The sequence below is a fragment of the Cornus florida genome, unplaced genomic scaffold (assembly GCF_030987335.1).
Source record: "Cornus florida cultivar Cherokee Brave unplaced genomic scaffold, ASM3098733v1 CherokeeBrave_3.0.0_Hap2_Chr08, whole genome shotgun sequence".
Taxonomy (NCBI): domain Eukaryota; kingdom Viridiplantae; phylum Streptophyta; class Magnoliopsida; order Cornales; family Cornaceae; genus Cornus; species Cornus florida.
The window spans coordinates 373,227-399,342 of record NW_026775578.1 but is presented as its reverse complement, the minus strand read 5'-3'; the positions used below and the strand labels follow the sequence as shown (position 1 = coordinate 399,342).

Here is a 26,116-nt window from a genome sequence, read left to right as displayed (position 1 = left end):
GTTATCCAACCATTTAGTTTAAGTCCAGGCAAAAGAAGCTTAAATTAATTAAGTAAAATGTTACAAAAAATTGTCAATCTGCATGCTAACCTTTGCAAGTCAAACAAGAAAATAACAGCCTTACCTGAATACAGAACTTCAGGTGTTGAATGGTGGAGCAAACAACTGAGTTAATGACATGCTGTCAAATGCATTGGGTACGGGTAAATATAGGAGCAGTAACTGGAATTCAAGGTAATCCTGAATAATTTAGGTCAAACAAATTCATGTTGCAAAACCCCAAGACATTGACCTAGTTGGAAAAAGGCTTGATCCCTGGTGCCTCATGAACCATCAGCTCTCAAGATCGATTCTTCTGATCAATTCTTGCTGTGGGGAACTAGGGGAGGACAAAAATCATGTTGCAAAAAAAGGCTCTTAGCAGAAATTTCACTCCCATGTTCTGAAATACCATAGGTGATTTCCTGAGTGTACATCAGCACTAACCTTGAACACCCTACAAAAACCGGAGTTTAGAGTCAACTAATTAATTTTGACAATCTTCACAAGAAAACTTAAGATTGTCAAAATTAACCACATGTTGAAGATTGGTTTTAATGGAAAAACAAAAAAGTAAATAAAAAGAATTTCTCAATTAGAACACAATAGGCCATAATCTTAACTACATAAGGTCAAGTACATGAATCAAGGTTTAAGAACAAAAAGTAAATAAGAAAACATTTTAAGGAATAAAAATATATTGAATAATTCTTGAGGAATACCCACGACAAGCCAATTGTTCAAACTTCCCAAAACTTACCACTGATATGTTCTTGCACATTAGCAGTACACTTTGTATAAGGTCTCTCTAACCAGGACAATCTGAAAACTGCAGAATTCACCTTCTATTTGCACCAAAGATAAAACATATCTTATTCAGTAAACGAACTTCGTGATCCACCCAAAGTAGAAACCCCCATTATTCTCATAAATAACATCAAGAGAAAACAAAGACAGTACCTTACAACCTCCCAAATGTCCAAAGGGTTAGTACAAATCACGAGAAATGGGCACAATCTCTGCCATCCAAGCCACAGGATGCAGAGAACCCGACCATCTGCATCCCTCTTCCAGCTACTGCAATCTGATAGTAGTTTCTGGATAAGATATAAACAGCACCAGAAAGCCCAAACAACAAAATCATCAGGATCACAATTGTTAAACTAGAATGATTACTTCACAAAGGTGCTTATGGATGCAAGCTGATCAATAAATGATTAGATCACCTTCCACATGCTCTAGCATCCAAAGCTTCTGGCTCTGGCACACTAACAACTATATGAGCATGCTCAGTTAGTTTACCATGCTTATCAAGATGCCAACACCTGATGCGCTGATCAAGACCAATTGAGAACACCCAACATCCATCTGTCCAAATACCTTCACAAAATAAAATACAATCGTATTTCATCATCCGGCACAAATGTTTCAGGAATTTCTCCATAATAGACCTTGCTCGGAAGTTCTAGATGGTACAAGTCTGTACCTGAATTGTTGTAAATTAAAATACACACAAAAAAAAAAAAAAAAAAAAAAAAAAAAAAAAAAAAAAAGATTCACAAAATCCCATGAAAACCTTATACTTTCATGCAAGGCTTAGAAGTCTTTCTTACAATGGTGCATGGAAGAAAATAAAAATTTCTACCAAACTTATTAAGTTTAAGCCTGGTACCAAATGAAGGAAGATATACCACTGGAAAGTCAAATACTAATGAAAACACCCTCACATGTCCTCATTTTCCAGTGGACAAATAGTGTGAATCAATTAAATATACAGCATTTAATATTGTACCTTTTACAGCAGAGCTGTGAGCTGAAGCGATTTTGTCATGATATAAAAATCGGATTCTATAATTTTGGTTGTGAAAATGATCAAGGAGGTCCTTCGTACTTTCAGATTCAGAGGTACCATGTGCAATGTCTGGATTCATATTCTCAGAATACTGACCTACTGATAGAAAAGCCAACTCAAATCCAAGGCAGTGAAGTGATTGATCATCACCCCCACTTAATACATAGTAGAGAAAATCCGAGTCAGATGGTCTCTTGTTTTTCATATCTGAAACATTGAGACAATTGACCCCAGATTGGTGAACATTTTTAAAAACATGCAAGGGACGTATTGTACATATTTCCGATGAGTTTTTATCCGTGTTCACATCTGACCCAAAGGATGCATTACTTGAAGCTTGATAGCAAGCAGTCGCACTTTTTAAGGAATCAGCTAATTTTGATGAGGTTCCACATGCATCATTATTTAGGATGTTTTCTCTGGGACTGTCCAAGTTTCCCGGTGCGACGGAACCGTTGCCTGGTTTCTTCTTTGGGGTGCTGCTTCTCAAAGTTCTCCACCAACGTCCACCTTGGCTTCCTCTTCCAGTGCGAGGTCTTTTCTGACAATCAATAGACTTCTCTATTTGGAGATTTGACATCCCCCACATAAAAGTTTCAACACTTCCAGTTAGATCCCAAAAGGTAATACTGCCATCAGTGGATCCACTTATTACAAGATACACATTTCCACTCTGAATGTTATCTGTGAATCAAATTTTGAACAATAATCAATAACTCTAGGCAAGAGACACAATAGATTATATAAAGATAAAGAATGCGTTTCTTACAAAAGAAACATAGTGCAAAGGTAGGAAGGCCATTGCTCAACACTAGTCCAGCCTACACAGGGTATTGAGAGAGGAAGACTGGAGAAAGACCTAACATTTGACACTAATTTTGCACAAAGTGACCGATCTCAAGAGAAAACCCGTGTCATCACACTTGTCAGTTTGAGATTTTACTACAACAACCAATGACCCCTACTAGTATACTGTAAATATTCTAACCACAAAATGTCCAGCTCTAAATATTTTAGCATGGGAAATACAATAGAAAAATCTAAGCATTGGCAACACAGCGAGTCTTCATACTAGCTCTACATTCATGAAATTCCAGATGGCAGACATCATATCATCAACAAAGATAAAACAATCAACTGGGGCAAAACAATATGCGGTTAGGTTTTGAATCTGTTTTAAATGTTAAGCACAATTTATATTTTCTCCCTCATTCGCGGCCTATATATTTGAAATTCCTCTATCTCCCGAAAAAGACATTATATGGACTGGATTAAAAGGGTCACTAACTCCCTGGGTCATACTTAGTATCATCAGAAATCAGTGCTAGTTTCATTTCCAATAAACTCATAGTGCTGCCTTAAGCTACATGATTCGTTGTTGCTACAGAATGAGGAAGAGATCAAATATCTTTAGTTTCCACAATAGATAAAAACTCACCTTATATTTAGCTAATCTCATCCAATAACATAATAAACATAGGAAATTGGGTAATATTCAAGGATAAAAAATATAGGGTAAATTACTCTGACCTCCCCTGAGGTTCACCTTTATTACTTACATATTAAAGTTTTTGAAAAAGGAAGGTTTACCTTTATTATTCACATATTAAAGTTTTTGAAAAATAACTGGCACACCCTCTCAGAATTAACCATAGTTAAGAATGTTAACTTAAAATGTAAATTTACCAAAGAACCCTCAATTTTATTTGTGAATGGCATGCTGATGTAAGCCGGGCTTCTTTATTCAATCTCCCTTCTCACTACTCTCTCTCCTCTTCCTCACGATCTCATCGACCACCGCCACAGCCACACCATCTTCACCACCACATCCACCATCTTTACCACTACCACCACAACATAGTCACCATCTTCACTACCACTATCTCTCTTCCTCTTTATTTTTCTTTGCCGATGCTGCCACTTCTGGCCTCATCCCTCTTCCTCCACCATCACCATCTCTCTGCTGACTGAGAAAATTATTTAATCTATTGAAGAATTCGAAGGATTGTATGGGGGATTAAACAAACCCAGACTTGATTGGGGTCCAAACCCTTATTTTCAATCATCACAGCCACCATCCCCGCTGCTCCAAGAAGTCGAGCCCAGGGCCACAACCACCACCAACATCGACCTTCAAAATCTATCATTGGACTCCAAGACTACCAGATCGACATGAGGAAGTGTATGTTCTTGTATGTGTATGTTTATAAGTGGGTTTCAGTTTCGATTCTTTGCAGTTTATATATATATATATATATTTGGTTGAATTTGATACCAATTGATGGGCAAATGTGATCCTAATCGATTGGAATATGAATTTGGTGCGGATTTATCCATGAATTTCGAGTTTCAATCCATGTCTGTATATGTGTATAGGTGGGCTTCGGGCTTGGGTTCGTTACAGTTTCTGATTGAATTTTTGGTTGATTTTGGTTACTTTGACAACAACTCATGGCCAAATATGATTCCAGTTGATTTGATTATGAATTTGGTTCAGTTTGATTATGTACTTTTATCATGTATTTTTATCATGTATATGCAAGCTTGTACATGTATATAGATAGGTGTCAAGTTTCAGTTGATCATGTGTTTTTATCATGTATATGCAAACTAGTATATGCATATAGATAGGTTTCAAGTTTCAGTTCTTTGCAACCTTCCGAAAAAAGAAAAAAAAAAAAGTTTCAGTTCTTTTTACTGAAATATGAGTTCAAATGTTAGAATGTTTCAGTTCTTTAATTGACTTATGGATCACAGTTCATTGTGTGATTTGGGCTTGAGATAGGAAATAAAGAGAGGAAAAGAAACGAGATGGGGGAGTTTTACGTGTTGTGCCGACAAATGAAGTAAAAGTTAGTAAAGGTTAGTTTTGGTATTTTAGTTTTGTATCTAACTGACTTCTAACTCGTTTAATATGTGTTTCAATTTTAATTATTAGGGTGACAGTGAGGTTTGAATTTAGGACCGTTTGGCTTTGATACAATTTTAATTAACATCTTTTATTTTAAATCCTCTAACTGTCCGAGAGGATGTAAATTTAATATTTATATCCTCTAACAATCCTACATGTGCATACATATACACACAACAAACCGCATTTCAAATGACACGTTATGCTCTCAATTTCATGTTGAATTAAATTGTTTGTCACATTCAGCAATATCAGTGTGTGATTCTAGAACCTAAAGGTGGGTTGGGAGTGGGGACAGAAGACGAGGATAACTGAGTCATGTTCAAATTGTAACGACCAAGGTTTTTGGTTTCATGAGCAACAAACAAACGATGCATATGGAATATTGAAAATCTAGGGCATTCAGTGAAACATAGGTGTTTCAGTAAGTCCCGCCTGAAATTTCATGTGACAACAGGAATCTTAACTGGCTAGTTCAAAATTTTCCAGAAAAAGAAGGAAATTGAATGATTAGGGGCCAACAGATTTCTTCAAGAGAAGCAAATATACTGAAACGGTGAAGAGAGGAAAAGCCATGACTAGAGATTACCACAATAACTAGACTTTTAAGTTATTCAGCTAAATATGAAAAATTCAAACAACGGACTAACCTTCAGATGGCAGACATGTAGGAATGATGACATGCTGCAATGCTAAAACTGGTGATGAAAGGGGAACCAACAATGCAACATCAAACCTGAAACAGGACAAGGAAAGAAAGAAGAATGCCAGGTAAGATATGAAGAAAACAATAATTCAAGAAGGAATTTTTTGTAAACCATTGAGTAAACCAAGCGATGGGTAGCTTAATGCATACCAAAGCCGATAAGGTAATAGGAGAGCCCGTAAAGCAAGTGTGGCATCTGAACAAGCAACAACAACGAAACAGACAGTTTTCCTGAAAGGTGACAAATTTGAGATGATGTTATAACTTTGGAACTGATTTCCAGAGTGAAAGAAGAATAAGCACAAAACATTATTATTATCTCACTCCACCTGGAATAAGCAACTTTAACAAGAAAAGCAGTAACAGCCAGGTATCTCCAGTCATTTTCGCATTTATCCCCAAAGCAACTTTTTAATTCCATCTTCCCCCTTTCTGAAAAAACTGATCCAGATAGTGCATCAGAAACTATACCGGAAACATTTTCAGTTCCATTTTCATTCTCATTGTTATCTCTTATTTCATGAGTGCTACTATACTTGGTAGGCATATGGGAGGAAAGCCACTGGAACGACATTGACGGGAACACTCCTGAAGAAGGCTTAAAGTCATATTCAGTTCCATTATCTGTCCCATCAGCAAGCACTTCTTGCTTGATGTCTCTAATTGAATATTTCTGTTTCCATGTAGTTAGGACCCGCTTTGCACCAACTGAAATTAGCAAGCAAGGGCTCTCTTTGTCCTCCAATGCTGCATTTTGGCCACTTATCCCATTAGGCATGCTGGTTAAATCAGCAGCAATCTTGTGTATCTTCGAAATAAAGCATATTGATCTCACTGCAGAGCCGCCAACATGTTCCCCTAGCAGTTTTGATGCAGACCAACTCTCAACACCCGAATCATACCTGAGTATTTTCTGTTCCATTAGCTTGCCAAATTTTATTGCACCTAAAATTGTTACTTCTTGTTTGGAGGAGTCAAATGTCAAGCATATTTAAAATAAAAAAATAAAAAATAAATAAAAAAACTAGTACTATAGAGCTACATGCATTGTGCACATGCCATTGCAATCAGGCTTGTAATGGCAAGTTCTAGGTAAAGTAAAAAAAAAAAATCAATAATACAACATGATATTTAGGAACAATAATTGTGCATACAATCCTGACTCAGGTTTCCAAACACATACTTTGTCAACCTCACAGTTCCATCTTCACATCCAGTTGCAATCCAAATGGAATCAGAAACAAGCCCCAGCTTTTCATTTGAATTGAATTGTAAATCTCCAGATATAAAACATAAGGAATGCATTTCTCTCCCATGGAATTGCAAATGAAAATTCTGAGGATATATCTTCCTCTCACTGTCTGTTATCCAGTATCTATGAATATAGATGACCTCGTCCTACAAAGTAAGGCAGCAATTATAAGAATGAAACCGAACTTCTGAGACATACTGTAACGATATGCTTTATTATCAACATGAAAATGCGAGAATGTTGCTTAGTAGCCCCAAAGCCCCAAGCATCTTTGACCATATAGTTTCTAATGAAGCTTTTTCAAGGTATACGAAACAGGTCCAATGTTTTCAAAAACAAAGGAATAGAAAAATAAAACTATAGGAAAATGATATATATCACCTTAAAAAATTAATAATAATGCGCCCATATAGCCGCATCTTATCACAAATTAGGATCTCATCAAATTGTCATATGATTCTAAAATATGATTTCGAAGGTAAAAATAGACAGCTAGAATTGAAGTCTAGCGATGAAGAGAACCCACTTTATGAAATCAAATGAAATTTAGTTGAGGTTCTAATTTGTGAATTCTCCTTCCAATTTAAGAAATCCATGCCGTGTGATAATCTGAAATGAGCCCACAATGAATGTTCGTGATCTGTACCATGACTTTTTTGTTTCAAGATGTCTTACAGAGAAGAATAAAATTAAATGAAGGAGCTAACAAGTTTATAATTTTGTTTCTGTAAGCAGGGGACATGTCAAATTTTATATCTTTTGGCCAAAAAAAGACAGGACCAGAAACATGCAGAGGAAGATCAAAGATGACCCAACCAATTATAGACAACATGCGAATGCTGAGCATGGGAATAGCATTTGATCAACAAGGGCAGTGATTAGAGAATAATGGGCTGACAGAGCACCCTGTCATCACCAAAATCACATTCGAATTGTTCTGATTCAATTTCACTAAGCCTTTGCAGCCACCTGTCAAGACACGGGTGCGTTTCTACCAACAAAAATTTTCTTTGTTGTATAGGTTAATCCTCTGGTACACATGCTGTATTCACGGATTGCAGCCCCTTTTAGCTGCCTTTAAATAAAATTACTTATAGAAGAAGAAGAAATGAATAAAGTTCCAGTGCAATGTCCCATGTGATGCTCATAAGATATTTACTAATGATACAACACAATGAAATTTTCATTAAATCTGATCATTTGTTAGGGTCAGCTACTTGCACAAGTTTCTTAACTATCTCAATTATTGCATGTGCATGACAAAAGCATAGTTGACTAAACAGAAGATAATTGTATATTGTTTTTTTTTTTTCAAATTAGAGAGAGAGAGAGAAGACCAAACCTTGACAAATGCAAAACAGCTCTTCAATTCCGGTACATCACCAAGATAATAAGAATGAGGACGCCGCCATCCACCACATGGAACTTGGAAAACCTGCACCACATGAGTCTCAGCAAATGACATCAAAATCAACTTAAATAGAGAGAGAGAGAGAGAGAGAGAGAGAGAGTACCTTCCGTTCAGTCGTTAAGTTCCATATTATAAAATTGGCTGATGCAAAGCCTATTGCATAGTTGCCACTAATCAAATCATCACAAGAGTTGGCATTGGCGACAGATCGTATAAAACTCATTTCCTTTATTTGTTTCATCCCAATAAATTCCAAATTTGGTCGATCTTTATCATATTCCAAATAGCATATGCATCCATCTGCTCCAGTCTGAATAAAAATGAAATAACAAAAGAACTAACAAATAAACTCCACATACAATGAAGTATGTTACACATTTTTGTCTACATAAATAAAATATGTTATTTTTGCAGAATTTGAGTGGTTTCATAAGAATGCCTTCTCAGTTGCTATTTGACAAAAATAGAAACAAAATTTAGATGACCCACAAACCTTTTGATTGGTCAAAAGGTCAAAGCCTCTATGATCAAATCAAAGTTAAATACTCATAGTTAAGCGCACGAGTGTAGGTCCTGCTGGAGACATGTGCTGAGATCTCGAGGCCAAGGCTTGTATGAGAAAATTTGACAAATCAAAATTAAAATTTAAAATAATCCAAACAAATGGAGACAAGTTTCTCCCATTTTATTTTGGAATTATAATCAATTTCATTGAAATTTCTTAATTGAACACACCATAAATTAGTGCATGAATACAAGACCTTGCAATACAAGCATGGATAGAGACATTTAGAGACCAAGAGATTAGTGAACTTGAAACTATGTCTTTCTACCAAGTCAGGTCCCAACACCCTCAAACTCAGAAATACTCTCCATATCCAACTTCAAAGACTTGGAGAAATTCTTAATTATCTGATTTAGGAACAAGCTCGTCAGTCTTCAAACGAAGATGCACGGAGGAGAATGAATCACAAATTATTACTTGTGGCTAAGGATATATCATAGAGGATTCTACTGATTTTTACAAAACAGGAAATAAGTAATATCTTTTCCGTGTTTTTAGTTCTTGATTTTCAGACTAGAAATTTATGTCTACAAAGAGGAAGATAATGAAGAAGGAAAAACATCCAACTATGCTGATCTCACTTTCCTTAAATTTACTTTCTACTTCTTGTGAGAATTTCAAGAGGGGAATTTTTTTTTTTTTTTAATTCCTTAATTTCTTTTTCTTTTGGTAATTAAATTACTTGAAAAGCAAGGATTGTGAGACATTAAAGAAGCTTGAATTCAGGCCATACCGAACGTATCTGAATTTGACTGGAAATAAATCTAGCTATCGAAATGCTGCACACACTCGATATCCCATGAGCTCCTTTGAAATAATTTAGTGGAGATATTTTCACTTCTGAAGCAACAGATGTACCCAACAGTAGGCCCTTTGACAAAGGGAATAATAGCAAATTACCACGTAGATCCCCGCACAACAGCATCTGAAAAAAATTAACCACGAGATCTAGTAGATCGATAAATAGATTTATCATAAAAATTAAAAATTCATAAAGCAGTAAGAATTTCATTAAATCACATTCGAACTTAGCATGCTAGACGTTCTTGATTTTTAATGAGTTGTGCGCCTATTTAATCAATTTGTTGTCTCATCAAAATAACAATTTGAAAGACCATGTTCTCTGAAAGAATTTCAATATTTCTTGCACAAAGACCAAATTTTTGTTTCCTAGTGTTGTTGCGGTCAACTCAGAATTGGAAACACACACACAAAAAACAAAAAATTGAAATGACGTAAAGTCTGGAAAAGCTTGGAAATATAAGGTTGGATTTAGCTCCGAGTAAATACAAGCCATTAGGAGATTAATTGAATTCGTTTGAGGTACTTATATATATATATATATATATATATATATATATATGTTTGAGGTCTACACACTCATCCACATTAGAGGACACTGGTTTGGAAATGAAAAGTAAGCTATGTCAATAAGAAGACATCTATCAAAGTAATGTAGAACAACTATACAATGATATTTCTTAGATACATGAAGTATCTTTAAAATTAATTTGATACCCATATGGGTTGGACAGTTAAGAATTTTATTGTTAATATTGAAATAAATAACATTATTTTTCTTAAAATAAACACAAACCTGGAACTCAAACTTTTATTTGACTATTAGATTTTAGTTGATTTGAGGGTAGGCCTTGACATAATGGTAAGGTTGCTCTTTTGTAACCTGTTCGAAACGACAAACAGCCTCTCCTCATTGTAGAGCTAAGGCTGTACATATCTAACCCTCCCCAGATCCCTCAGTGACGAGAGCCTCATGCACTGGACTAGCCCAGCAGATTTCTTAGTCAATCTAGTGATCTGCTTACAGGAAATACTTGCGCTATCCATCACAATACCATAGATCATACTATATCAAAACCAATCCAACAAAGTCTTAATTGTCAAGAACTACTTAAGCAGGAAATATAAAAAATAAAGAAAAAATTATCTTGTCTTTTTTCCCAATTAAAAGGGCCTGTCATGGTTTCAGTAATTTCATTGCATGACATCTTAATCAAATAAGGTTTGAAACTTTTACAAGATCGGGTGTTCCTTATACCCATTGTTTATTTCATAAGCCAAGGGAAAATAAAAATAGAAAGAAACGAACTGTATGCATCCACCTATTAAATGTCATGCCTATTCAAAACCATAATGGACTAAACGGTTTTTGCTTATTTTTCCTTTGCTCTTCCTCTCTTCTCTCCCTCTTCATCTTCCCTTTCCTCAAAAAATCTGAGATATTGGCCTTGACTGTTTATTTTTCTTTTTCTCTTTGTGAAGAGACGTTGGAAGCTACTCCCAATTAATACCGGTGTTAGAATGTTTATATATATATATATATATATGTTGGGTCATTATGTAATTACATATAGTTGGTAGGGCCCTTGTGTTATTAAGTAAGACTTGTATCCTTTATATAAGCCTACATAGGCTTATTAGGGTTTGTGTGGAATATACAAGTTACCATCTGCTCTCTCTCTCATGATTTGAACATAGTATCAGAGCTACACGAATTCATGGGTGTGAGAGTCTGTAATTGTGTTGTTCTTGTATAAGATCGGAATCATGACCGTGGTGCTGGTGTCTCTGCCTCGTTCGTCTTCACCGGCAGCTCCTCGTTCACCATCGTCAGATCTGAAGCCTCGTTCGTTGTCGTCAGATCTGAAGCTTGTTTGTCGTCGTCTCTGCCTTGTTCGTTGTAAAGTATTAGACTTTGTTATATTTTATCCTACTTCTTGTGTGTTTCGGGATCTCAAGACGAAGAAGAAGATTGGTACTGGGCATGAAGTTGGTGGCTTATATTACTTTGATTTGGAACCTTATCCTGTGGCTCTTCAGTCTTCTCTGTCTCCATTCCAGTGGCATTGTCGTCTTGTTCACCCGTCACTTCAAGTTTTGCAGCGTCAAGTTCCTAATCTTAGTCATTTGAAATTCTTGCCATGTGAAGTTTGTCAACTTAGTAAGCACCATCGCGTGTCTTTCAAGTCTAGGGTTAATAATCGTGTCTCTAGTCCTTTTCATTTGGTTCATTCAGATGTATGGAGTCCAATAATGCATTCTTCAATCAATAAATTTCATTATTTTGTGACATTTGTGGATGATTATTCTCGCCTGACTTGGTTGTTTCTAATGAAAGATCATTCTGAGTTATTTATAATTTTTCAAAAACTTCGAAAAGAAATCAAAACTCAGTTTGGATGCGCAATTCGTATTCTACGTTCTGATAATGCTAAGGAATATTCTTCAACCCCCTTTGATACATATCTTAGTGATAAAGGAATTATTCATCAAAATTCATGTGTTTATACTCCTCAACAAAATGGAGTTACATAACGTAAGAATCGACACCTCTTAGAAGTAACCCGTGCTCTTTTGTTTCATATGCGTATGCTTAAACGGTTCTGGGGTGATGCTGTTCTACTGCCTGTCATCTTATTAATCGTATGCTGTCATCTGTATTAGATGGCAAATCTCCACATTCTATTTTATTTCCTGATTCTCCCTTGTTTTCTCTTACTCCTTGAGTTTTTGGAAGTGTATGTTATGTCCACAATCTTGGTCCTGGTTTTGATAAACTAGACCCACATGCCACAAAGTGTGTATTTCTTAGATACTCTCATTCTCATAAAGGTTATCGCTGCTATAGTCCTGTTTCTCAACGGGACTTTATTAGCGTGGATGTAACCTTTTGTGAGTCCATCCCATCTTTTTCAGATACTGATTCACTTCTTGATATCACTTTTGAGTCGCCTCTTCCTGCGGTTCCTCTTCCCTCACTTTCTCTTCAACCTAGATCTCCTTCGCCTGCCCCGTTACAGGTGTACACTCGAAGACCAAAGCCATCTGTTGTCGTGCCTCCTCCATCGTCTTCAGAGTCTTTGGATCCAACACAATCCACTGTGTTTGATTCCTTGCCTATTGCACTTCGTAAAGGTACTCGCTCGTGTGTCACTAATCATCCCATTGCTCATTATGTCTCTTATAATTCCTTATCGCCATCCTTCTCATGTTTTTCCTCTCAGTTGTCTACTACATTTGTTCCTAAGACTATGCAGGATGCTTTGTCTGATTCGGGTTGGAGGAAAGCAATGCAAGATGAAATGGATGCTTTGCGTCAAAATGACACGTGGAATCTTGTTCCATTACCTCCAGGTGCCAAACTTGTTGGTTATTGCTAGGTATATACTGTGAAGTATCTTCCAGATGGGTCAGTTGAGCGTTTAAAAGCACGTCTTGTTGCCAAGGGTTATACCCAGACTTATGGTATTGACTATGATGAGACGTTTGCCCCCGTTGCTAAGATTTCTTCTATTCGTGTTTTGATTTCTCTTGCTGCTAATAGACATTGGCCTCTGTTTCAGTTAGACGTTAAAAATGCCTTTTTGCATGGTGACTTAGCAGAAGAGGTTTATATATAGCAACCACCTGGGTTTGTTGCCCAGGGGAAGTATCTTCACACTGTTTGTCGCCTTAAAAAGGCCCTGTATGGATTGAAACAATCTCCACGGGCTTGGTTTGGAAAATTCTCTGAGGCGGCATTAAAATTTGGTCTTACCAGATGTCAGACCGACCATTCAGTATTTTACCAGCGCAATAAAGCTGGCTTTATATTTCTTGTGGTGTATGTAGATGATATTGTGATCACAGGTGATGATTCTGAAGGCATTGCTAAGTTAAAGTTGTTTCTGCAATATCGATTCCACACTAAAGACTTGGGTAAACTTAGGTATTTCTTAGGTATTGAAGTTGCTAGATCCAAGAAGGGTATAAGTTTATCCCAACAAAAATATGTGTTCGACTTATTAGAAGAAACAGGTATGTTGGGTGGTCGTCCGGTTGATGCTCCTATGGATTCAAATACAAAACTTGTGTCTGATGAGGGTATCTATTTAATGACCCGGGCAGATTTCGCCGCCTTGTTGGGAAATTAATTTATCTCACTACCACTCGGCCTGATATTTCATACGCAGTTAGTGTTGTAAGTCAGTTCATGGGAGCCCCTAGAATGCCATATTGGATTGTTGTTCTTCGAATTATCCGATATCTCAAGCAAGCTCCAGGTTTTGGGTTACTATATAAATCAAATGGTCATCTCAGGGTGGAAGGTTTTACAGATGCCGACTGGGCTGGTTCTCTTTCAGATAGGAGATCTACTAAAGGCTACTGCACATTTGTAGGAGGAAATCTTGCTACATGGCGAAGTAAAAGGCAAATGGTGGTAGCTCGATCTAGTGCTGAAGCTGAGTATAGGGCAATGGCCCATACCACTAGTGAGTTGACATGGATACAACATTTTCTAAAAGAACTTGGGTTGACAGTTGAAGCTCCTACTCCATTGTTCTGTGATAATCAAGCAGCAGTTCACATTGCATCAAATCATGTGTTTCATGAGAGGACCAAACATATTGAAGTTGATTGTCACTTCATTCGAGAAAAAATATTACGTGGCAGCATCTCTACTCCATTCGTGAAGTCTGAAGATCAATTAGCTGATATGTTTACGCATTGGGTGATAACCGGTTAAGAACTATCTGTTCCAAGCTGGGATTATTTAATATATATTCTCCAGCTTGAGGGGGAGTGTTAGAATGTTTTATATATATATATATATATATATATATATATATATATGTTGGGGTCATTATGTAATTACATATAGTTGGTAGGGCCCTTGTGTTATTAAGTAAGACTTGTATCCTTTATATAAGCCTACATAGGCTTATTAGGGTTTGTGTGGAATATATAAGTTACTGTCTGCTCTCTCTCTCATGATTTGAACAACCGGCATGGTGGATTTCAAACAAACTGGCAATATTTCGGGCTAATTATACAAAAATGATTTCATTTAGGTCAACATTCTAGATTATTGAGATTGTTTGTGGGTTTCATGTCAGTTGCTGGCGAAACTGAAAAGTCAAAATGTTTCGGCCTGGGAAAAAATATCAAATATTGTTCCTCAATAAGATTAAATTGAAAAGAAAAAGAAGTATTGGACATTATGGGATGATCGGAGATATTGAACCAGACATCCCTTGGTGTATCAATAAGTTGACCAATATATATAATATCTACCACAATAGGTGAAGGAATTTCCTGAGATTTCAAAATTATAACCTTTTATTACTCGTATATCATTACATCACAAATATTGACAATGAAATCTTCATATTGTGATCTATCAGCCCATATCATTAACTTTCAACAGTTTCTAGGTCCACATTCAAACATTTTAAAATATATATCTATACATTATATATATATATAAATCATTGGATGTGAACATTGACCAGATACAAAATCAGTCAAAAAATAAGTGTGAACATGTTATCCAACTAAGGTGACAAGTGTCAAGCTAAAAATTAGATGGGATACTAGAATATATTAGTTATGTCTTGGTGATGCTAATATATGCAGTTTGACAACTCAAATTCAATTGTAAATTGCCAGAGAACATTAAAGTAAAGAGCCCATTGCAGAACCGTAAAGTGAAAATGAAATGAGAAGAAGAAAGAAATGATAAAAAAAAAAAAAAATACCTCTTCCTCAAGTGATGCATCCAAACACATTATCCGTATTCCAAAACATGACACAAATTCAGCTATTAAAGAGACAGCACAACTAGAATTGTATGGAACAGAATGTAGAGGATCACATAGCCTCCATAACTTCAAAGTCCCCCTAGGATCAGCAGTGAAAATGAACCTACACGATTAGAACACCAGAAACTCATGAGCTTTTATAATAAAGGAACAGTAGAATGATACATCCCAACTAACAACATTCAACCATTTGTAAGGCGGTAAAACAATGCATAAATTCATCAACATGTTATGGATCTCCATTCAAGTCGCACGCACTTTGTGTTTGCCACACATACCAATTTAATGATCATAATACATGACTTGCTAAGGTTTGTTAGGCTAGTAGCATAACAATCATGCGAGGAAACATAGTTGACACTTAAATCATCAATCAGTTTACCCTTTGAGCTAAAGATATTTACTGGCAGTTCAAGGGGGATGATGAAGTCTAATGTGTAAAAGACTTGGATTAAAGGAAAGGTAGTTTAACCACAATAATATTACAAAGCTATGGATTTACCATTACCTATTACTCAATGACTTGCACCAATAGGTTCCCAGTAGTTGTCTCTCTATTCCAGCTGACCAAGTAAAATCGAGGCATACTTTAGGATTACAAACATCACCAACAAGTCTGACAATCGTCATGTTTCCTTTACCATCTCCAACAGCAACCCAATCATCAATACAGCTCGAAACGTCAGATGGTCTTCTGGATAACAAGTCCATGCAAACAATTGGTACCTTTTCACTGACTCTGACAAGTACGGTCCATTTTACATCCCCAGTATCAGATAGTTTAGCGTGGTACAGATAACCATTGTTTGTGGCAACATAAAGGGTATCTTCACTTGAGAAATGCAAGCATCGTACATATTCACTTTTGCTGCAAAAAAACCAAAGGAAACAAATGCCAGAAAATAAAGACTGAGGTAGAATGATCTAAATGAGATAAGAGTATGTAAAGCAAGCAAACTTAGAGTAAATATTAAGGTATGCAGACAGTATGAAAGATATGTCTCAGCAACTTAGCCATATGAATGTTTGTATTCCCACTCTCTCAACCTCCATAAATACCATTTCCAGTTCTTTAACTATTCAAGACAATATGAAGAAGATATGGCTAGGACCGTCTTAACATGTCACCGACTTAGGGGACATAAATTCCCACAAATATGCATGGTAATGCCATTACTCTGAAAGAACTCATGCACAATCCACAGAATGGGTATACTATGTTTCCCAATATATTACAAAGAGGGTTTCCATTGACAAATACATTCTGTTTTTCCACTCACTTCAGAAATAAAAGTTATAATGCATTAAAACTTCAGAAGCTTACGAGGCATCAAAGGAACATCCCATTCTACAGCATTACCTGTCCACGAGTCCAATATGCTGTGATGAAATCGGGATACGAACAGTGAAGAGTGATCTTTCAGTGAATTCTTTTACCTCCTCAGAAAGTCTCACTGAGCTATTTGACAAAGAAGCAGGCAGCTGATGTACTTTTATTGCAGAGTCAAAACCAGCAGTAACAAGAAGTGAAGAATTTGGATCGTACAAACATCGCCATATTCCCCTGCCACTGCACAGTAACAAAAAGTGTAACAGTAACTTTTTACACGTTAAATGTTACTATGATTAATGGAATCAGTTAAATATGGACTACTTTCACTTGACATGGATACATGAGCTAGCTAAGGCGCGTTGGCTAACATGCTCATTCAGCCACTCATAACCGTGTATTGTAAAAGCCAAAAAAGAGGAAAAATTACAATATCAGCAAAACCAATGGAATCAAGGTCACAGTAAGACTACTCTGACCATGACACCACAAAGACTGAATTCAAAAGGCAGGATAATGAAGAATGATCTTGGATCAAAACATCATAAGCTATACTGGATCAATATAGAGTACAGATAAACATATCTTAGACAGGACTAAGAATCGAAGTGTTAAGGGATATAGCCAACAAAAACCGAATTAGTTACACTTCATACCTCTTTTGAAGCAGTAAAAGTATAGAGATGCTAGCAAATAGTAGATTTGCTTTTGTGGCTTTATGAGATATAAAGCACTCTAATAAGCCACAAGGGAAATATGTAATTGATGTGTATCCTCAATCAGAAGAATATAGGCAAAAAGGAAAGGCTAAATTACACTAACACCCCCTGATGTTTACCCTAATTACACAAGGAGGCATTGTTTGGAGACACCTACACTCACAACACCCCCTGATGTTTGGCATGTGATTTCAATGACACCCCTGTCGTCAGTGAGCCCTCTATTGGGTACTCTGACACTACGAAATGACATTTTTACCTCTTCTATGATGAAAGACTTGCCTAACCTCAAAAACTTGATGGAAAAGGCCAAATCACCCTTCTTGACTTTTTCAAATATACCCAAGTACCCTCACCCTCCTTTTCAGTTTGGCATGTAATTTCAATGACACCCCTATCGTCAGTGAGCCCTTTGTTGGGTACTCTGACACTGTACAAAATGACATTTTTACCTCTTCTTGGTAAACGACTAACCTCAAAAACTTGATGGAAAAGGCCAATTTACCCTTCTTGACTTTTTCAAATATACCGAAATACCCTCACATTCCTTTTCAGTTAAAAACCATGTATATGTATCCACTGATATTAATTGTATTTTACAAAAAATACATATTTATATAATATTTTATAGACTAATTAATACGTAATTACAAAAAATACATCTTTAAGGGACGCGCTCCCCCTTTGAACGCCTTTTTATTTCATTATTACTTATCAAAAAAAAAAAAAATTCAAAACTTGTAAAATTGCTCACTACCAGCAACAACATAACCAGGTGGTATCCATGTAAACCTCCTCCTATAGCTCACCATGAAGAAATGCATTCTTTATATCAAGCTGGTATAAGGGCCAAGAACAACAAACTACCACAGAAAGAAGAACTCGTACAGAATTGAGACAGGCTACAGGAGAAAAGGTCTCTGAGTAATCAAACACCATAGGTCTGTGTGTACCCTTTGGCAACTAAACATGCATTAAGACGCTCCACAATACCATCAGGAAGATACTTAACAGTGTAAACCCAACGACAGCCAACAGTTTGTTTCCTAGCATGGAGAACAGTAAGCTCCCAAGACTGATTCTTGTGAAGAGCACTCATTTCCTCATCCATAGCGTGTTTCCATCCAGAAATAGATAAAGCCTCCTTTCAAGAAGAAGGAGTAGGAACAGATGACTAGGTAAAAGCAAAAGATTGCAAGGAGGAAACAAAATTAGCGATGGGATGTTGAGTACAAGTACTATAACTCGGTGTAATGAATATTTAATTAAAGAACTTCATTTTTGAAGTTTTGGAACACAATAATCAAGTTTCATTCTCAACAACTCAGAATAGGCAATTACAAGTTCATGACTTACATGTGCTCCTTGATCATCTTGAGCTGATTACCATCTGGTCCCCACACACGACATGTACAATCCTCACCGGCAGTGATAATTAACTAAGTAAAGCCCCATGAAGAAGGTTAGTCCTGGAACTACTGATGTTATTACATTTGAAAAACAAAACAAATGGTAAAAAACCAACATTGTATATCAAATCATAAACTATACTCAGCTCTGGAAAAATACAAGAAACAACAGGGACAATGCATTGATACATACCTTCAGTCCATGAACTGTGGTAGTAAAGTCATATGCAACAGGAAGGAAAAAAAAAAAAAAAAAAGGGCGTATGCAAGTCATTGCCATTCCTTGAGGGAAGGCCTCCTCACCTATCTCTAAAATTATGGATGTATAAACAAGGAAAACAAGACCATGGCAAAAGTAGCCAAAGCATCTGTAGTAGGTGGAACAACCACAAAAATATGAGAATCTCAAAGTTGCACAGCATATCATTGACCATATTCTAGTTGTTTACATAAAAATGTTGCTAGCTAGCAACCAAATGGCAGAACATTGAATTATAATTGAAATTAAAACTAAGAAGCAATTTGAATATATATATATATACACTACTAATAAAAGTGGATTCATTTTCTAATATTTATATACATTTTAAAACACTTCATTTATTTAAAAAATTTATTTATGACTTTTCAGGTTTTCAATTCCGCTGTTATGCACCTTTTGATTCTTAAACGTCGTACTTTTTAGGATTTCAATGTTTTTTGATATTCCATGCCAATACACTTTTACACCTTTGGATAGATTTTTAATATGATTTTTTTTTTTTGATAAGTCACATACTCTCTAGATACTCTTCTATTTTATACATTTTGCTTATCAAGTTGTCTTCTTAAAGAAAAGAGTTTCTTATAAAAGTAGATTCATTTTCTAATATTTATATACATTTTAAAACACTTAATTTATTTAAAAATTTTATTAATGACTTTTCAGGTTTTCAATTTCCACTGTTATTCACCTTTTGATTCTTAAAAGTTGTACCTTTTAGGATTTTAAGGCCTTTTGATATTTCATGCCAATACAATTTTACACCTTTAGCTAGATTTTTAATATGAATTTTTATATTTTTTTTTTTTTGAAAAGTTACCTACTTACCCACTAGCACCTGTTTGCAAAGCCAAAAAAAATACACACACACTCTCTAGATACTCTTCTATTTTATATATTTTGCTTATCAAGTTGTCTTCTTTTAGAAAAGAGTTTCTTTTAAATTCACACACTTATTCACATTAAACACCCTTTTTTTCATGGTCAAAGACTTTTTGTGCAGATAAAATATATCACCTCTATTATTATTTTTTTTATTAAAAAAAATAATTCATGCCAATACAATTTTACACCTTTAGATAGATTTTTAATATAAAAAATAAATTTTTGAAAAGTTTCCTTAACTACTGGCACCTATTTGCAAAGCCGAAAAAAAAAACACACACACACACTCTCCAGACCCCTTTTCTATTTTATATATTTTGCCTACAAAATTGTTTTCTTTTAGAAAAGAGTTTCTTTTAAATTCACACACTTATTTGTATTAAACACTTTTTTTTTCATGAATACTTTCTATCCAGTTAAAATATATCACCTCTCTATTTATAATTTTTTTTATAAAAAAAATAAGTGGGATATTTCAATTCCCTAATTTACTCTTTGTATACTCACTTACTCTGTGAAAGAAATATGAACGGTTATGAAGAAAGTTAGTGGTAAAAACTTTTTATAGTTGAACAGATGTATCATTTCATGAATAGGTGTTGTAGCCTATAAATAGAATAGTAGTCCAATAAAAACAATATACGTTTTACATCGTCCTCTTTGTTTCTTTTTTAATCTTTCTTCCTTTGTCCATCCAATATACTATCTCATTATATATATATATATATATATATCTTGAATTTATGAGCAACATGTCAATGGAAGACTTGATAAATGTTATTCAACATGACAATTGTCCTGAGTCTCCCGACTCTCCAAGAGGCCAGAAATAAGTTTCTTACTCTCTCTTATTCTAATATGCCTTTTATTGATATTTTACTGGACTATTATTATTTTATAATGTTTTATTTGAACTATTTATATTATGTTAGAACAAAGTGTTTTAGCCTCTTTATATCTTATTTGCGTATATAATGTGTTTATTTTTCCATGTTGTTTTTCTGTCTAATTCTGTATTCCTTTCTTGTTTAATTCTCTAGAAAATGTTGTTCTTTCATATACGTTCTCTAGTTTGCCTAATTCTCTCCAAAGTATTTATGATTCCGTTATATAATGTCTTTATATTTGGAAGAGATTTTTGAAAGTGTGTTCCATGGAGATGTAGGATAAGAATACGGAGAAATTAAGAAACACTTTAGAGTTTAGAGTTACATTTAGAATAAAATGGTATTTAGTTCAATCAGTTTAATATATTTATAACCCTTATAAAAGGGTATTCATTTTGTATTATTTATATACACTAAAATTTGTTTTTTAGTTTAAAAAGGTTGTTTTCTCAAGAAACTTGACTTTTCAAATAATAATAATAATACTTGACTATTGTAACAGACACCTTCTAACTGCAAGCACCTTCTCTATCCTAAAATAATAAATATTTTTTGTATTGCATATATATATATATATATACACACACACATAGTTTGGATTCCTAAACGTTACACCTTTTAGCATTTCAACGTTTTTTATATTCCCTGCCAATACACATTTACACCTTTGAATTTCAAATATAAAAATTAAACACTTCAAAAGTTACCATCTTAACTAATTCCTTCTTGCTAAAAATAAATAAATAAATAAATAAAAACTACTTACACCTCGGAGTGAAAAAAACTCCAACACCTCCTATTTTTTTTTTGATAAGTACCAACACCTCCTATTATAAAAATAAATAATGTATATATTCTGCTTACCATGTAGCCTGCTTTCATAAAGAGTTTCTTTTAAATTCAAATGCCTACAAAGAATACCTCTTCTTTAGATAATTTCCAATTAAAATATATTGGTTCTCTATTTAAATTATTTTGTACATATTATATTTTTTTAATAATTTTCTCAATATAATTTGTATATATTACATCCAAAAGTCACATCTGACATGTTTTCTCAATATAATTTCTATTCATATATATCTTTAATATTTTTATTTTATTTTTATTAATTCCAAAAAATGTGACTTATCCAAAAGCCACGTCTTTCTCATTTTTATTTTTTATTTTTCATTATTTTTATTGATTAATTTCAAAAGACTTGACTCACCCAATTGTCACACCATTTATCTTTATATATATAGGAAAAAGAAAAAGAAAAAGAAAAAGAATTCAATATGTTTCAATTTGAAGATAACTCTTTGAAAATAGATATTTTTTTAATTAATGTATCTACTATAGATGAAAATTTTAAATCATAAAAATCATTGAATCAAAAAAGAATAATTCAAAAACATAAAAATAAATAAATTTACAAACATTTTTCATCACGTGCAACGCACGTTGATCTTCTAGTATATATATATATGTATATATATATATATATATATGTATTATTGATGAATTCACACAGAAAAAAGAAATGGAGAAAAAACTATATAATAACAATTAACAACATATGAAAAGGACATGAGTGTGCTGCTTTCATTTGCAGCATGCCTATTCTCTGTTTCTTCTTCATTTTGGACCATTTCATGTCATATTTGTCAATAGTTTATAATCTTTGCTGTAGACCTCACTCAGCCATTATTTATGGAGAAGCATTTCAGGTGCATGCTAAGTTGCTAACCAACCTAAGAATAAAGTAGGTAACAAATAGACAGGAAATCATAGGAGTGGACACTTATCACTGACATTTTACCCTCATAGCTAAATAGCTTCTTTGCAGAAAATAGTAGCAGAACCCATATATGAGGGAAATTGCATACGGATTCCAGACTGATATTGATAATCTGTTTTCTTAGCACTTAGATTAAGTTTCTTGTGTACGGGAAGGAAAAAACTGAAGAACATTGAATAAATGAACACCTATTTTCAGAGCTTACAGAGTCAAATATACTGCAGTCCCAGACCCGAGCACTGTGACCAAATAGCACAGGGCCCACTGAGTGAGAGTCGACAGCCTCTGAGGGATTATCTTTCTTTTCCTCATGAACTGACCAAATGCGAGCACTGTATCAAAAAAGAAATAAAACCATAACAGGAATCTCTACTATAATTACTCAATAATCTATAAAAGGGAATAATGGTACAAGTTGAAAAAATCACCTACGATCATCAGAGACGGATACCAGTTTGGATCCATCAGACGACCATGAAATACGAAAAATTGAACCTTCATGTCCAGTAAGTCTACATATATGAACAGCTTCATATTGCTGACTGTGAAGCTGGAGACTGTTGTTTATACTTGTAATATTGACATGATCTTCCACTGGACTTCTCAGAGAAGCCCGGTTATGGGGAACCACTTTCCAAACAATAATCTGCTCATACCAAACTTAGTTTAAAAGAAAATAAAAAAATAAAAAATTGCAATTCAAATATATAATTCAAGGAAAATTTCCAACTTCAAAATAAAATCCCAATGCCATGAGCATCTCTAATTCAAATTTTCTGAAGTACAGGACATGAAAACACAAATGATTTACGTAGGACAACTATGCAATGATCGGAGAAGTACAAGAAAATTCCAAAGAATGCACACGTCAAATTTATTATCAGCATAATTACATTCAGACCACATTGAAATATTTGCAGTTGAAACACAACGGTGAAAGAATTCAATCTAAGATACTATTCTTGGAAGTAAAATTAACACATCTAGGATATTTGAAAACTATAAATCATAAACACGGATGCAGGATACCGAGAGGACACAATAAAGAAATACTGATAAGTAAATTTTAAAAACATGGGCACGGCAATGACAAGGTAATATACGTGTATGTATATATTGTATGTCAACATGTATAAAAATTAAAACATATGTGCATCTATTTATTAATTTACTATGATAATTGTTTGTCATAATTTTATGTACACATATTATGACTTACTTTATGAAAAAAGAAATTGACAAGAAAGAAATTTTATGAATCTATTGGATATTTTCTATAACTTAAAATATTAAAGATTAAATGGCAAGAATTCATGTAATAATTTGGAGAATAAATCATTTGCGAACACATATAATGACTTACTTTATGAAAAAAGAAATTGACAAGAAAGTACTTTTATGAATCTATAGGATATTTTGTAAAACTTAAAATATTAAAGTTTAAATGGCAAGAATTTGTGTAATAATTTGGAGAATAAATCATAATAAAGGAAGATTAGCCACCTCATTGTAGATAGTACCAGATGCCACACGAAGAGCTTCAACTTGGCTGCCGCACATCCGCATGGAATACAAAAGACACCTCTCTACAAATGATTAAATGAAATGAGAAAAGGGGAATACAATGAAAAGGTCATGCCACACATGAAACAGCATAGACAACTCAGTAATTAAGAAAACCAAATCCTAACTCTTGAAGTCATGCACTTTAAACATAATTCTTGATTAAGTGCTACTACAAAAGAGAAGTAAAAAAAATTAATTTAGCTAAAAAGGCATAAGGAATATAAATTTCTAGAATCAACAGGGCAGCAAAAGTTTGCCACATGTAAACCTACCATAATCTAAAAGTTAATTGCAACCACGATCAGAGTCTTCCAAATTTATACGGAAAACTGACCTGAACATCTCACTTCAAAAATCAGAATGGGTTTCAAAATATCCCAGAAACAGACGGAGTTGTCACTACAACCAACTGCAAGACGATGGCTCCCGTCATCAGAAGAACTTGTATGGTCCTACTACCAACTCGACATGGAAAATAGCATAAGAATGATTAATAATGTAATCTTCAAGGGTAACTAAGTAGGAATGATTAGCAATGTCATCTTCAAGGGTAACTAAGTAGGAATGATTAGCAATGTCATCTTCAAGGGTAACTAAGTACGAATGATAAAAAGTATGAACATGATTAAGCAATAAATCTTGAACATGTTTACCTTCAAGAAGCAAACATCCAAAACCCAGTGACCAAATTTTGGTAATGAATGTAACAGAATCAAGTGAGTGCCTTCTTCTGACTGATCTTGAAATGTCAACTCCATCTCGATGCATAACCTAAATACTTTGACTCTCCTTTCCCCAAACACAGCAATCTTGAAAACGAGTGTGGAAGACAACGATCCTTGTGTGGTGGTACAGGAAATTCCATGCACTCGGATACCATCGAACACGTTAAATGATTTAATCAAATTTCCCATTCTTAAATCATAAAGTAGAATTTGTGATCCGGTACCTGTTGAGACAAGATTGCGTTGTGAGAACTCGGCATAAGAGTGTGATGGTAAATTAAAGATATTGTATTACTTATTTAAGTTGTGACAGATGCAGAACCATGTTGAAGTACTATTAGAACCTCTTTGAGAATCATAAACCTACCACACATGAACCTGAATAAAATGAATTTTCAGGAGCAAGATTATGAGTGAGCAAGTTCACTCACCTTGTAGATTTTTATTTTCTCTAAGTGGCTTATATATTATCATATTTGAGACTCCAATGCATAAAAAACACACAGATATTGACATATATGAATAATCTGATGGCATAGACATTGAATAATTATAATGCAAAATTAAATTGGAGAAAGAGGCAGGGAAGTATAAAAAGGAAAGAAGCGAAGTGAAAAGGATAAAAAGAAACATACAATCGCATAGTTAAATTAGAGACTACTGGAATGTATAGATAAATTGGGGAAAGAGAAAAAGAGCGATAAAATAAGAAAGAAGATAAATATATATATATATACACACACACACTACATACATACCGGCAAGAAGAAGAGGAGGAGAAGAGATGTGAGGAGGAGGAGGAGGAGGAGGAGGTATGTGAAGAAAGCAGAGGGCTGAGATTTCGCCCAGGTATTGCCCACCACCGCTGTGCACTCGCCATTCTTCTTCTTTCGTGCCCATGCCCCTCTTTCCCGCTGCCATTTCTTTACTCACAAAGACAAGAGAGAAAAGTAGTAGTCGTCTTCACTCTTCATTGTAGCCTCCCTTGACTCGATTCCCTGTTTCCATACCTCGTGGACTCTATGGCGGTGGCCCATCTATCTCTGGACCAACTACAACGGCCCATGTATTAACTTTTTTCTCTGTTTTTTTACATCAATCACCGATTCACCGTAAGCCTCACTGTTCACGTATATCTTGTGTACACACTTATTATTAGTATTAGTATTATTTTGAACTTTTCTGAATTTATAATTAAAGAGTATGCGTCCAAGA

General features: G+C 34.7%; 1 protein-coding gene across 2 annotated transcripts; it reads right to left on the bottom strand.

Moving 5' to 3' along the window:
* Window positions 1-27: 27 nt before the first annotated feature.
* On the bottom strand, window positions 28-25,899 carry LOC132268736 (uncharacterized). 2 transcript variants are annotated; one of them, XM_059769544.1, is made up of 22 exons: window positions 25,660-25,899; window positions 24,830-25,125; window positions 24,511-24,628; window positions 24,114-24,196; window positions 23,039-23,256; window positions 22,816-22,942; window positions 18,744-18,826; window positions 16,699-16,908; window positions 15,847-16,206; window positions 15,276-15,441; window positions 9,470-9,661; window positions 8,275-8,481; window positions 8,103-8,195; window positions 6,692-6,906; window positions 5,838-6,410; window positions 5,659-5,739; window positions 5,453-5,538; window positions 1,832-2,575; window positions 1,342-1,419; window positions 1,000-1,136; window positions 800-884; window positions 28-496 (listed from the first exon to the last, which is right to left on the bottom strand). In XM_059769544.1, the coding sequence occupies exons 1-20, from the start codon at window positions 25,820-25,822 to the stop codon at window positions 1,114-1,116; spliced, it is 4,116 nt and encodes a 1,371-aa protein (XP_059625527.1). In that variant the 5' UTR covers window positions 25,823-25,899; the 3' UTR covers window positions 28-496; window positions 800-884; window positions 1,000-1,113. The 2 variants fall into 2 exon arrangements, with proteins under 2 accessions (XP_059625527.1, XP_059625526.1); XM_059769543.1 differs by having other exon boundaries at window positions 1,266-1,419; window positions 25,660-25,898.
* Window positions 25,900-26,116: the final 217 nt, after the last annotated feature.

Bases quoted from the DNA above. Each gene is read 5' to 3' on its own strand.
- LOC132268736 (XM_059769543.1), bottom strand. From the start codon at position 25,822: ATGGCAGCGGGAAAGAGGGGCATGGGCACGAAAGAAGAAGAATGGCGA. The intron at 25,126-25,659 runs GTATGTATGTAG...TTGTCTCAACAG, and splicing joins TCCTCCTCTTCTTCTTGCCG to GTACCGGATCACAAATTCTA. The intron at 15,442-15,846 runs GTAATGGTAAAT...CTAATCGTGTAG, and splicing joins TGCAAGTCATTGAGTAATAG to GTTCATTTTCACTGCTGATC.